The 14,448-nt window shown below is 55.0% G+C and overlaps 1 protein-coding gene across 5 annotated transcripts in view; it reads right to left on the bottom strand.

The window, feature by feature from the left end:
* The window catches only part of ADCYAP1R1 (ADCYAP receptor type I), a 58,857-nt gene extending 47,514 nt beyond the window's left edge, over positions 1–11,343 (bottom strand). For 3 of the 5 annotated variants that reach the window (XM_023186032.2, XM_023186033.2, XM_023186035.2), the window contains exons 1-2: positions 10,959–11,343; positions 304–425 (exon numbers count right to left, since the gene is read on the bottom strand). In XM_023186032.2, the coding sequence (XP_023041800.1) occupies positions 304–354 (51 nt within the window). In that variant the 5' untranslated portion in view covers positions 355–425; positions 10,959–11,343. The remainder of the gene's footprint in view (positions 1–303; positions 426–10,958) is intronic. The other 2 variants (XM_023186030.1, XM_023186031.1) reach the window with 1 other exon arrangement.
* Between the last annotated feature and the right edge of the window lie 3,105 nt (positions 11,344–14,448).

The following is a 14,448-nucleotide window of genomic DNA, read 5'->3' as shown; positions in this document are numbered from 1 at the left end:
CTGACCAGGGTTCCTGCATTCAGCTGAGCAGGTTGTGTACTGTGCAACTCTAAAGGTTGCCACACATTACCATCATAAAGATTTGTAAATTTTGTAATCATTTCTAGTCAGATCAGTACAGGGTCTTGAGGAAGGCATGTCTTTTCTGATTCACACAAAGGCACTGGGTGGCCCAGTGGTGGTGTTGGCAGAAATACCAGCCAGATGAATAGCTGAGCTGAGGGCACACATAAAACATGGGTTCTCTGGAGTGGGGGTTCAGGTGAGCCTGGGGCTCTCAGAGAGACGTTCCTGGGCCCTTACCATAGGCAGCAGGAGGAGAGCAGCCAGGGAAACCTGCACGACACAAGCCATGACACTTCTTGGCCAGCACCACTGGCCTCCCACTGACAGCAGCTGTGGGTCAGCCCCAACGTGTCTCTGGGCTAGAGAGGAAGGAAAGATGTGAATCCTGTGAGCCCAGTGCAGTGGCAGGGGGCGAGACCACTTCCCTTCCTTATTCCCCCAGCTCCCTGCAGCACGGCTTTCAGCCTCCAAGGATAACCCCACCTCCCTGCCTGCATCCGTCTTGCTCTTTCTTCTTCTGCCCTGCAAACATGTGCTAGGCACTCAGTCTGTGCTAGGTGCTGGGATACTATGGGTACACACTGGCTCAGCTCCACCAGTCTCCTGGCATGGTCTGGAATGACTTTCTCCTTGGCAACAGAGGGATTGCCTCCCCAAATCTTTGCATTTTCCCCCTCCTCCACAGTGATAAAGCTTTCGCTGGCACATGCATGCTCACCTAGAGATGATATTTCCTGGTATCTCTAGACTGGAGGTGTGGGCACATGATGAAGTTGTTAGCACTTATGGAATGTGGGTGGCAGCCTGTGGCCACATCTGCACCCTTTGTGCATGAGGTTCTGGCATGATCTCTGCTCTTGCTCTTTAACCCTTCCCAAATGACCAACCCGACTTTGACAGTGTGGATGTGAACAGGATCTGAGGGGGGTAGGGAGCAACGCTGCGAGAGGAGGCAGGACCACCAAGTGACCTTGTGGAACCCAGCCACCCAGCCTGCCTGGAGGCCCACCTAGCTCCAGACTGTTACACCAGCAGGAAACCACCTTCTAGCTAATTACCCCCTTAAAGGGCCTCTTTGTTCCAGCTGTCTGCCCTGGTTCCCTAACAATTACACCCTCTTTTTGCCCTACCTCACTCTACTTCATCTTTGGGATAAAGCCTTAAACCATGACACGGAAAATACAGTGACAGCTGAAGCATGTGCTCAAGCCTCAGAGCTGCAGGAGCTCCAAGGGGGCAGGTCTGCAAGGACTGGGGCCACTGGTGGGGACCAAACAGATAGGTTACAGAGAGTCAAAAAAGGAGGCTGCAAGAGCCCAGCATGCTCCCAGGGGAATAGTATACTCTGCTTCTAAAACTGATCATTACGACATACACCCTACAACACAGCAACTCTGCATCTGATAAATATTTGCACTTGGACGAAAAGAAGCACATGCAAGCACATTCGCCACCGCATCCTTTAAAATAGCATCAACAATAAAAAATGGGACAGCAAAGCATCCATCAACAGGCACTGCTAAATAGGCTCCAGTAGAGCTGTGCAATGGTTATGGTTATTTAAAAATTATCATTACTATTAAATTATTTTAAAAGAGATTGAGTAGGCCCATATCAGGGCACGGCTAACCCACAGGTGCCTGGCCCAGGAGGCCATGGGGGCCCGAGCAAATCCTTCATGTGTATCCCAACCATGAGTCCTTGCACACCCCCCACCAGCAGGCAGAGCTGCTGCACCCCAGGGGCCTTTGTGTCCCTCACTCTCTGCCTAACCACATCCCCTCCCTCTCTCCTTGCCTCCCACAGGGCCTCTCCAAGCTCAAGCTGGAGATAAGCAGGCATCCAAAAAGCGGAAATAAAACGAGCTGCAGGAAGGCTCAAAAAGAGGGAGCCCCCATCTCCCCATATTATGCACCAGGGCTCACTCAGAGATGCGGAGGGAGGCCTCAGATATCCCCAAGAGATGCTCCAAGAAGCCTGGGGACCATGGCAACACTGGCCCAGCCTCCTCCTGTGGGTCAGGGAGGACAGGGCAGGCTGGGGAAGCACTGGTCTCAGCACTCCTGGGCACCCTGAGGCACCATATCTACCAGGCACTCAGGCTTCGGTCTCTGTACCAGCTCCCAGGGCTTGCCAGGCCCCTGGTGGCCACAGGCTACCTCTGGCGTGACCTAGCACTAGTGGCCCCCAAAGGGCTTGGTCACTTCTACAGCCCTGGGGAACCCAAGGCTCTGCCTGCAAAGAGACAACCCTCCTGACTTGCCTGGCTGCGAGGGAGGAGAGTCTGGCACCAGTGACCCTCAGCAGAGGCTGGAGGCCATCTCTGTAGGCCAGCAGAGTGTTGTGGGGAGATCTTGCAAGGCAGAGAGCCTCCAAGATCAGGGGTTGATTCCCTGCACCTTCCACAACCTCAGGCCACAAAGGTGAAAACAGAGCTCCTTGTTCTCAGCAACACCTTGAGATGGCAGCAGCACTACCCCTGTTAAGACTGGGCTGCCCCCTAGCGGATACTCACTGCTTCCCCAGCAAAGCCCTAACCTCTGACCCCAGTATGAAACCTGGGCTGCCCACTAGAGTCATCTGAGCTTTCCAAAACTACCCCTGCCCAAATGACTCAGAAGCACTCAGCTGTGGTTCGGGCAGCAGTGGTGTTTAAAGTTCTCCAGGTGATGCTCGTGTATAGTTAGGATTATAAAGCCTCTATTTTAACCTTTATTAGAACCCAGGGAGCTGGCACAGAGGAAACCAGGATTTTGAACAGCTCTGGTGGGGTGGGGGAGCGGGTGGCAGCAAGCAGACAGTGAGTTTGTGTTTTGAGGACTGGTGGATTTCTGATTCTGTTTCTCTCTCTTTCTCACACACACACACACACACACACAGAAACAGGTCCACAGAGATGATCATAAAGACATGTCAACCCTACAGAGACAAAGAGACATTTATCCCCAGGGCCACCACTTGAAGATATCAATGTAAACTCCCATGATGGGATACACAAGGTAGAGATTCTTTTAGGGACCGACAGGCAACCACACGCGCGCACACACACACACACACTCCTTCGCAGACACATAGAGGACCACACACAGAAAAAAGATATGTGCAGATGCAAGCACATGGCAATTCAGATGTTGATATGTTACATATCAGACTGTAGATACACAGAACAATTCACGCTGACACAAACTTACTCAGCAAAGGCCTTCAGCTATAGAGAGGCAATAAGATATATTCGGATTCAGATATGGGTGCAGGTATAGGCACGACACACACATACACAAGTGTGTACATGCACGCACACATGCAGGGATGCCCAGACTTGCAGGGGCCTCACCTGTGCTGTGGGAAAGGCAGCTTCTCAGCTATAGCTGCAGTGGACTGAAGACAAGCTCCAGCAGAGGCCCTAGCGCCGACCCACCCCCAGCCCTCTGCTTCATCACCAGGCTGTTTACCAGGAGACAGGTGTGCCCCCAGCCCAGTGACCCAGGGTAAGGGAGCTGGGGCACTCTCACTAGGGCACCTCCTCTGGAACTAGACCCAGGGTCCTTGATTCCCACTGTTACCTTCTCTTGGTCCCCACACCCATTACAGTCCACCCACTGCCCAACTGGACACAGACGCCCCTGCCAGCAAAGAGGAGAGAGAGAGAGAACCTGGGAGCTCCCAGGACTTGACTCGGCTGGGGACCTCAGGGATCACCTCCCACAGCCTCTCCCCTCTCTGGGTGGTAATCCTTTCAGGCACTTCTGCCCCCACTGCAACGCTGCACTGCCCCCCGCTGAATAACGCTCAGAGTTTATAGACTTAGGCCGCCTGCCCCAAACCAAGTGCTTCTCTGCAGTGTCCCTCTGAGATGCGTCCCCTCACTTGTTGGCCACCCCAGGCCTGCCAGTGGCTCCTCCTCCTCCGGACTCTCCCAAGCTGCTAGTGACACCCTCAAGGGACAGGCCAGGCCCTGCGACTGCAGCCCAGGGTTGAACTCTCCCCTCCCTGAGGATGGATTTCAACTGAGCCGCAAAAGTGGCTCAGGATAGGAAAACGGGTCACCTCATATTCCCTGGCTCTCTCTCTCTTGGGTCCAGGATCTGTTGGGGCAGATAGTTTTTAAGGATGATTAAAGTTACCTCCTGGCATTTAGTATAACAGACTTCGGACCATTTCGCCAGAAGTTTTTGCCCTAGGAGCTTGGGAAAACAGCTTAACTTCTCTGTGCCTTTTTTTTTTATCATATGTAAAATGGGAATAATATTAATGTCTATCTCACAGATGTTACAGTGAGGCATCAGCAAATTTATACAAATAAACTATGGAGTGTATACTATAGCCTGGCACTCAGTAAGGGCTATACATGTGTTAATTATTATTATTATCTCACCACTTTGTGTTCAGACTTTTTGCACCCTCTTGCTGTCACCTCTACCCCCACAGCACCGTGTAACATTCAAAATGGGAACAGCAGGCCTCCTGTGATTTTATTTACTAATGGCTAACATTTATTAAATACTCAGTATGTGCCAGACACTCTTCCAAGCAATAAACATGTGTTAACTCATTTAACCTGCCTGAAATAGTTACTAGCATTAGCTCATTCTATAGCAGAGGTGACTGATGCACAGAGAGGGTAAGCAACTTCCCCCAAATCACACAGCAAGTCCCTGGTAGAGCTGGGAAGTAAACCCAAGCAGTCTGGCTCCAAAGTTGGTGCACTCCATCCCTATGCTTCCACTGCACTCTCTCAGTGGTCAAAGGAAGATCAGTTCAGAGTCCACTGGTACCCTAGTAGGGACCCCCACACACACCTCCAGGGGCTGATCAGGCCCGCCACTACACCCATTTACATATCTATATCTAGCTTCCTCCTTAGGAAGAGTTCGTTACAGATACATCATTTCAGACCTGAAACAGACTTTAAAGCCCACCTCCCAAGGTGCAGATGGGGAAACTGAGGCCAGAGAAGGCGACACACTTTCCAAGGTCACACAATATAGAGCCTGGAGGCTTGCCTGGCAGGAATGGGATGTGTGACAGATACCTGGACTGTAAGGGAATTCAGGGGGATCCCAATAGCATACTATTCCCCCTTCCTCCTCAGGCCTCATAAGTCCAGCCACCAAACCTGGAGTTAAACTGACTACAGCAGCCATGTCCTCCTCTGAGTTGCTGCACCAAGCAGCGGTGGCCCCTGCACACAGAGGATGGCGTCACCAGTCAGCACACGGGAGCGAGCGGTGACTCACTGGGCTAGCAGACTTTCCACATCTCTGTGCAGAGGGGACTCAGAGACCCTCCAGCCGTCCCTGTACTGTCCAAAGCCCGGCAGAGCCCTTCTGCTTCCCCTGGCTGAAGGCAACTCTGCTCTTGAGATGGGCATTTGCCCCACTCCAGCGTCTGGCCCAGGCCCACAGTGGGAAGCTCTGATGTCCCTGTGCCCTTCCCAACCAGCCCTGAGCAGCACAGGTTCCTCTGCCTCACATAAGCCCACACAGGTGTGTGTGGACAACCTACCCCACCTCTTCTTTGGGCCACACAGCCCTGGGACTCTCATCTGCCCCTCATGGGGCTGGGGCTGTCTGTGCCACTTCCTGCTGGAATCTTCTGGCCACTCAGCATCCCTCCCCCTTACAGGGCAGGACAGGCCTGGATACCAGAAAGGAGATGGCCAGGCTGAGTACATCACTCGCCTCCCCTGCTCTCCCCATGCTCCCTTCACTCATGACAGGGGAGCTGGACCGCCCCTACTTCCTCCTCTCCCTCCTAGGGCCAGGAACTAGGGAGAGAAGGCTGAAGGATGAAACACTGCCCGCCTCCCACTCACCCCTCAAAGGGAGGGACAGAAGCTGCTGCAGGGAAGGAGGGGAAACCCTGTAGAACCTCCTTCCTCCTCAAGAAGACCAGAGCCGATAAAGGGCACAGACACACTCCTGGGCCAGGGGCCTCCTGACAACGGCAGGTGTGACAAGGTGACAGGAGTCAGGCCACCAGATGGGCCCCAGTGATGATCCCACTCGTGCCCTGCATTTCGTACAAGCTTGGGTGGGGAACCAGGTCCAAGGCAGGGAAGGGCCAGGCTGGGGCACCCATGAACGTTGGCAGTATCATCCCATCTCACTGGTGAGGCTCTGAGGCCCTAGGCGACCAGGAAACTTCCCCAAGGTCATGCTGCAGAGTCCTTCCCAGGGTCCTGTGAGGAGTCCTCTTCCATACTGGACAGTGCAGGGACCTTTCCTGACCTGGAGGGGTCAGGGAGTGCACCCCCTGGGCCAGGTAAGAGGAGGGGGAGGAAGAAGGCAGAAGATAAATGCGGGGAGAAGAGGGAGGTAGGAAGGGAAAGGATTGAGGGAATGAGAGGAGGAGGGAGGGGAGGAAGGGGAACAGGAAGCCTGGCCAGAGAGAGGCACAAGCTTGTGGACGGTGTTCATTGAGCACCTAGCTGGCAGGGGGTATGGCTTGGGGAGGAGTAGATCTGCACTGAGAGCCTTTCCCTTTGTGCAGACTCTGGTTAAGCTTCAGCCTCTCCTAAGTGAGCATGAGCCCAGCTCTGATGTGCGTGTGCCCATAGCACCTGGCACAGGCAAGACACATGAGTGCCCAGAAAACTTGGATGAGTGCCCCCTGGATGGATTTGGGAAGGTGATTCCAGGGTGTCAAGCAGTACAACAAGATACCAGGAGTTGGTGAGGTGGATGAGAGGGTGGAGGGCTGGTGCCAGTCTGTGGAAGCTGGAGGGTTGTTCCACCGGACAGGGGTGGGGCAATGAAGAGTTCTAAGCAAGGGAGTGGAGAGATCAGCTTCTCATTTAGAAAATATCCCTTCAAAGGCTGGGGAGCAAAGACAAGGGCGGAAAGTGCAGGCAGAAATGTACCCTGAGGCCCTTTTCTGGATCTAGGGTAGAGGTGATGGGGTACTAAGCTGAGCAGGAAGGCCGTTGGGATGGAAAGTGGGGGACAGAATCCAGAGACACGGAAAAATCAGACAGGAGTGTCTCCTTGGCCCATCCCCACCACAGGTGGCAGGAAGGAAATTTCAGGAGGAGGCAGTAGAGAAAGGAAGAAACCCAAGGCAGGACCTGGTTCACTACACAAGCCCACAAGCCTCAGATCAGTGGCTGGGAAGTTCAGAGGTGCCTAGGAAGGATACAGACACACACACACACACATACACACACATACACACACACGCACACACATATATGTTTGTCTCAGTCAACCCTCTGCAGTGCCCATTGATCAGGAGGGAAAGATGAGGGCAGCTAAGGCAATGCATGGAGTCTGTGGAGAGCTGAGATAACAGTGTCCAGCTATCCTCCAAGGTCAACCCAAACCCCCAACACCACCTCCAGGAAGCCCACTCAGGCAGCACCTGCCCACCTGCCCTTTATGACCTTGCCCTCCTCCACTGAGAAGCCCCAGCCCTGAGATAAGGAGCCCCTCTCCTCTGAGCTGTTTCAGGTCTCGTGTTCATTGTGAGTTTCGAGTCGTGTCTAGAAACAAGGGGCACGCCTAGGTTTCCGTGTGGCTTCCCCACCTGTGGGCATGGGCACAGACTTGGACACAAGGGGTGAATGGTAAAGGGGGCTCAGGAACCGTTTAGCAAGCTCAAAGGACAGCAGTCAGTTTTTCAGTCCTGAATGCTGTCTCCAGGTGTCTGTAGAGTGGGGGAATCCATCACAGGGACAAAGCAGAGGCCAATCTGGTGGAGGGTGCTGAGGCTAGGCAGGGAGCCTCTCCTGGGCCTGACCCATTAAACAGATGGGCACTCTGAGCTCCACGTAGAATGGAGTGAAGTATCCAAGGTACCATCAGGCATCTCCAGCTATCAGCGCTAAGTCCCTCCCTTTGTCAACCTCTCTGACCATTTCTCTTTCCTAACCTTACAACCCAGGAGCTGGCAACCCCTTCCAGCCAGTCAGATCCAGCCTGTAGCCTATTTTTGTACGGCCAGTGAGCCAGGAATGCTTTTTACATTTCTAAATGGTTGGAAAGAATTAAAAGAATCATATTTCACGACACAGGCAAAATGTATGAAATTCAAATTTCAGTGTCCATAAATAAAGTTTATCAGAACAGAGCCATGCTCACTTGTTTACATATCATCTAAGGCTGCAGTAGGCTACACAGTAGAATTAAGCAGTTGTATATGGACACAACGGTAAAATAATTGCTATCTGGCACTTTACAGAAAAGGGTTGCCTACCCTTGTTCTAGGTTCATGCAACACACACACACACACACACACACACACACATTCCTCCATTCAATTCAATATGCAGCTGGACTTTTACTAATGAAGACCTTTGTGATCTTCTTTAGGCAAATATCTCTGAGTCCCTGGGTGTGCCCAGATCTGTGTGAGAGGGTGTGTCTCAACATCCATTTGTCTTTCTGGTGTTGCTTGTCACTATTGTACCCCAGCTCTCTGGCAGGTGTCATAGAAAGCCTATATGCCTTCCTAGCTGTGTGTCACTCCCTCTCTGTGTGTCACTGTGGGGGTGGCTGTCACCGTTTGCCTCTGACGGCATCCAGAGCTCAGTACAAACACGTTGCAGCTGAGGCGTTTCCAGTCTCCATCTTGCCAGGCGGCTGGACCACTAAGCCCAACTCATTCAGACCCTGGAATCTTAGATTCCTCTCCTCAGGGAAGGCTGAGGGTCTCTGAGGCCTCTAGGCCTTCCAGGGTGGAAAACCACTTGGCAGCCCCTGTCTGGGGCATCAGGCCTCTGCTCACAAACCTGACCAGGACAGGAAACTCATTGTCACCTCCAGTGTCAGCCCCATGGTGGGTGGGTCTCAGGCAGGCAAGGCCTGCCTGGCACCAAGCTAAGCTCCGGCTCTGCACTTGGCACATCTTGGTTCTGCCCTGTGGCAGACAGCACAAGATGTCCTCCACTTAATCAGTGCCAGCCCCAGGTCCATGAAATGCTTGTCCCTGGGAGAGCGGCAACCTGGGATGCTCCAGCCTAAGCCCTGTCCCCAGGAGAAAAGCCACCCTGTGGCCTTGGCTTTCTTAGCCTCTCAGCCACATATACTGTAAACTCCCATGTGTGTATTTATTTATTTGACACAAATTGAGGCAGTGTCCCAAAGTTGATGCACAACAGAGAGAGGTGGCCATGTGAAAAGCATGGGTCCCAAAGTGTTTCTCCAATCAATCCCTTGCCAGCCTGAACCTTATACAAAACAGGACTTAATGCACCGCTTAGCCTAGATCAGTCCCAGTGCAGGAGAGGGATCCTTTCAGAGGCTCCCCACAGACACCCCCCCCTCACCACACATGGGGGCAAACAGACTTTTGGGGGTCTTGCTCCAGACACCCAACCACCCATGAATCACCCATGGCCAAAGAGGAAAAGGACCGGGCCCGCCTCCATTGTCACCCCACACACACTTGTTGATGGATTGGTTGGAAAATCTGGCCCAGGGCCTGCTCAGCGTATTCCATCTCCAATTTGTATGTTCAGATTTCGGCTTGTGTCCAAGCTGGTGCCTCTGCCTGCCCTCCCCAAGGTCGATGAGGAGCAGAACTTAGCTTAGGACTGGGGACTCCACCAGTCCTACTTGTACCCAGCACCAAACTCATTTAATTGGGGTCTCCTGATAAAACCTGGGTGCTGCCTGCTGCCCCTACCCCCAAAGGTTCAAACATAGCTTTTCATCTTGGGAATCCTACTGCCACTCAAAGCTTCTACCCTGACCTTCAGGATGCTTGTCTGTCTCAGGCCAGCTGCAGTCCCAGGGCAAGTTGCCCCCCACATGCTGCGTCCAGCCCCTTCCCATCCCCCAGCACCTCCCCAGGGCCGCTCATGGGAAAAGCCAAACACTGTGTCTTTGGAGAGGGCCGGGGGGCTTTGTGGGACATCGTAAGGCTAGGGAAGATAAAGGGAGTCTGACGCACCTGCACTCAAAAACAGAAATGGTCGGAAGAATTAGCAGGTGTCCACCCCCCACCCCCAGCATCTTCCAAAAGGGGGCTGAGCTCCATCCAGGGGTGAGGCTCCGCTCCTCAGCTCCACGTGAAATGCAGTCGGCTTCTGGCTGGGTTCCCTCCTGAGGGTCTAGCTGCATCCATTGGCTCCCCTGTTCCTTCTGAGCCCCCTAACCTGCCAAGGTCCCGCCTAGGATGTGGCCTCTGCCCCCCCGCAGCTGCCGCAGGAGCCTCTGCCTTTAGAGCGGCCCGCAGGGGTCTGGGCGGGCCCACTTCAGCCTGGGAAAGCCGGTGTCGTTTCCCCACAGACCCCGCAGGGCGTTTCTTCTGGGACCACCGAAGCTTTAGCATCCCCAACCCCAGCCCCTCCGCGACACGGGAAACCGAGACGACGCTCTTTTGAACAATCCCGAATGTGTCACCACAGAGGGGCATTCTACACTGGCCCCTACCGCAACCCCTACCTAGCACATTGCTTGCCCACCCCTCAAGCCCCGTGCGGACTGCGGTACCTAGCCCCGGGGGACTTTCCAGCCCTGCCTTCCCGATCCGCGTAGGTGCGTCTGTCCGCCTAGGGGTAGGGCGGCATGTCACTCCGGGTCCCTCCGGCCTCATGGCTTCCCTGCCCCTGGTCTCCCTTCTCCTCATCAGGAGGGGCGCGAGATAGCTAGGCCGACCCCTACCCCGGCAGGCTGCGGCCATCGGCCGCCCGGAGCGCAGCGCCAGACACTTGGGTTGGGGGGTGTCATCCTGATGCGCAGGAAGGGCGCACAGGCGGGAGGGGGCTTCATTTCGGTTCTGGGAGGCTTGCCTGGCGCCTGCCCTCGCCCACTCTCCGTCGGTGGAGGTCGCGGTTGGCGGAGACCGCCAAGCCAGAGGAGGGGATCCGAGGTCCCGGCTGGACGAAGGTTCTGGAGCCGGGAGAAGACAGTTTAGGCGTGGAGGGGCAGCCGCGGCGGGGCGACCCTTACCTGCTCACTGCGGGGCCTGTCCGTGGGGCAGGGGCAGACTCTGCAAAGGACGCGCAGCCTGCGAGTCCGCGGCCCGCGCGGCGCGGGGATGGGGAGCGTGTGCGCCGAGGAGAGCGCGCCAAGCCGAGTCTCTGCACCTGTGTGGCCGCGGGCGGCCGGGGTCCGTATGTCCCTGAGCGGCGGCGTGTGCGTGTGCGCACGCGGGGACCACGCTCGCCCGGAGCCGCCGCCGCCGCCGCCGCCGCCGTCAGTCCCCGCCCGGGGCCGACCGCAGCGCCCCACTTCGCCCGCCCCGCGCGGCGCGGCACGGCAGCCCAGCTCAGCTCAGTCCTGCAGGAAAGGCGCCGCCTCCGCCGGGAAGCCAGGCCGGGTGCTGGAGGGAGGCGACAGACCACCGCCTCCCCCTGCTCACTTCGCAGTCTGGGGAGGGGGTGCTACACGCCAATGAGCGCCCGGGGGCGGGGTTAGGCCGAGGGTTGTGCGGTGGGGGGCGCGGTGGGGCGCGCGGTGAGGGGCCCGGTGGGGGGCGCGGTGAGGGGCGCGGTGGGGGCGCCGGGCTACTCAACCTCACGCCACCCGCAGCACAGACCTGAGCAGGAGCTGCGGCGGGAAATCCCAGTGGCGGGAGTCGGGGGCGCTGAGGTGGAGGCCTCAGCCGCCTGTCATCCCCGTCTCCTCTATCTTTGGGCCTCCTGGGCTCACCACCCTCTTTCCACTCCCTCCATCACAGCCAGGACTAGAAAGCCTTCTTTCTTCTCCCTAGGTCCTCAAGATTTCCTGTGTATCAGAGCCTGTCTTCCCCCTCCTCCAAGAAGACTTCCTTACCAGGCAAGTCTCAGACCCTCCTTGGGCTCTTCTTTGCCCCTACTGCCCAGGTCTGGGAAGGTCGGCTAGTTTTGGGGTGCCTGTCGGGATGTACTCAAATGTGACCCTGCCCCCTCCCCCCGCCAGAGAACGACCAGAAAGGGGATGGTGGTGCTTACAGGACAGAGGCAACTTAAAATATCAGACTGCCTGGCTCCAGTCCCTGCTGTGCCACAGCTCTGTGAGCTTGGGTAAGTGGCTCAGCCTCTCTGAGCTTCAGCTTCTTCATCTGCACAAGGGAACAGTAGTACTGGCTCCCAGGACTCTTCACAGCAGCAGCAAATAAAAATGGTGCACTCACTCCATAGTAGTTTCTCCCTGGTATCATTGATTCGCTGATGCTGAATAAATTACTATTGCTACTGTTATTACAGTCCTGTCCAAACTCCTCCTAGTAGAAATGGCTTAATAAGGAGAACTACACAAATAAAGGTGGCCTAGCGGGTTGGCAGTGAAGCCAAAACTTAGCTGAGAGTAGTTAGCTACCCATTCCCAGGCAAGTTCTCACCCTCTGCCCACCCCACCCCAGCCCCCATCCCACAGCTGCTCCTGCCTGCCTCTGCCCTCAGTTTTTGGTCCCTGCCTCAGGCATCAGTCTCTTAGAGCATCTCAGTTCTGCAGCCAGGCTCTATTCTTGCCCATTCAAGTAAATTCTCACTCAGCTTCCCTTTGGGCCCAAGTTCTAGGTATGGCCACCTTGTCGAGGAGGCCTCAAGGAGGGGGAAGGAGGAGGGAGAACCCTGAGCCTTCCTTTGGGGTCCCCAGTCTACCAAAGAGGAAAGGACCTGTGGATGGAGAGGAATCCATATGGAAACTTGAAAGAAGCAATCTGAGGTCCCAGAAAGACACGTGGAGGTTCCTAGGTCCATGTTTCTCTTTACTGACCAATGGCCACTGACCCCCATTGACACAACACGCTGGTAGTCTGATTGTCTCATATTCCTTTCAGTCCAGGAAAGCTTCCTGGTGGAGGAGAATATCAGTCTTATATGTATCAAGAAAGAATGAAGAGAATGGAGAGAAGAAATAATGGAAAGAAAAGGGCCAGGTGCTGTGCTAAAATCAGACACAGACAGGACCTCCCTCTAATCCTGGCTAACCCCTTCTTAGCTTGTTGCCCTAACCCCTGAGAGCTGATTTCTTCATCTGCCTCCAACTCTGGTGTTGTGAAGATCAAATGAGATGCTGTGTGTAAAAGCTTTCTGTAAACTGTGAAACTAAGTGTGAGGGAAAGGAGGCTGCCAGGAGCCTCAGAGTCAAGAGGGACTCAGAATGCAGGACGTAGAGGGCCTGGGAGTGAGAGGAAGGGTGGAGATCAACGTCGTCTATGGCAGACCAGCCCATCCTGGGAATGTGGATGCCCAGACTTCCAGATAGAGGCCCCCCAACTCTGAAGTTCAGCATTCAGTTCCAGATTTATTCCCTTTCCATACTCTTGGTTCTTCAGTTTCCACTGTGGGTTCCAGATCCCCTGGAAGGTGCCAGTGGGGCTGGAAATCCAGATCCTACTCTACCTACTGCCCACCAAACCAGGCATGCCCCCATCTACCCAAAAGGGGCACTTTTTTCTAGTGGATCCACCTGGAGGCAGCACAAAAGCTCTTAAAGATGCCGTGTAGGCTAGCAGCCCTCGTAGACTTCAATTCTAATTCCAGCCCCCTGAGTAGCATCAGCCTGGGTGAGGCATAGAACACACACTGGAGATGGGATCCAGGAGGGTTGTCTAGTCTCCTTCTCTATGCGTGGGCTGCCTTAGCCCAGAGGGGCAACAAGACTAGCCCGAGGACACACAGGCAACTTTCTTATCAGAAATCTTATCCTGCTGCCCAACTTAGTGTTGTTCTACCTTGTGAGCTCTTTCCACCCCCTTAATTCTGGGAGCCACTCAGGCTTGCACGTCCTGCACTGTTCTCCACCTGTCTCCGGCATCCACTGTAGTCTTTCCAAATAATCTTGGAAGAGGAGCTATGCCAATTCTGTTCCCCGAGATTAGGCCTCCCCAGGGACAGGCCCCTTTTCTCTGCCTCCCCACCCAATCACCCAAAAAAATCAACTTCACCTCAAGATCTAGCCCTGACCTTGTAAGCCAACCAGCCCTGACCTTGTAACCACCCTACCCCTACCTGCCTGGCTTTGGGAAGACCTGAGGCCAAGGGACCACCCCTGGGAAGGGTCTTCTCTCAGAGGACCCTTTGGGCTGCCTTCTCTCTCCTAGGGAGGGAGGCTGGGGGCCCCCTCACCAGCTTTTCCCTGCCTTGAGGTGCTCACTGCCTCACTCCCTTCCACAAGCCAGCCAGCCAGGCGGGCAGCAGCTGAAAAATATGAGTTTTAATTCAATTTTCTGAGACATGGCTGAGGGAGATGGATGCCAGGCCACCCTACCCAGCATTCATCTCTCCTGAGCAGCAGTTTCCTCCCTAACTACAGGGCCGCCACCCCAGCCCACCCCTCTCCAGCTTTTACGCTGCTCAGACAAGAACAGCACACACAAGGACACAGGTGCTTTATTGTAGACAGCTGGCATCGACCGAATGCTCACCATGTCTTGCGCCAATGCTTGTCAACCTTCCGGGCGCTACAGACTCCCCCCGGGGAGCTTTTAAAAAGTACCTACACCCAGGCCTCA

The sequence above is a fragment of the Piliocolobus tephrosceles genome, chromosome 8 (assembly GCF_002776525.5).
Source record: "Piliocolobus tephrosceles isolate RC106 chromosome 8, ASM277652v3, whole genome shotgun sequence".
NCBI lineage: Eukaryota > Metazoa > Chordata > Mammalia > Primates > Cercopithecidae > Piliocolobus > Piliocolobus tephrosceles.
The sequence above is the reverse complement of the archived record's forward strand: the minus strand, read 5'-3'. Positions and strand labels throughout refer to the sequence as shown.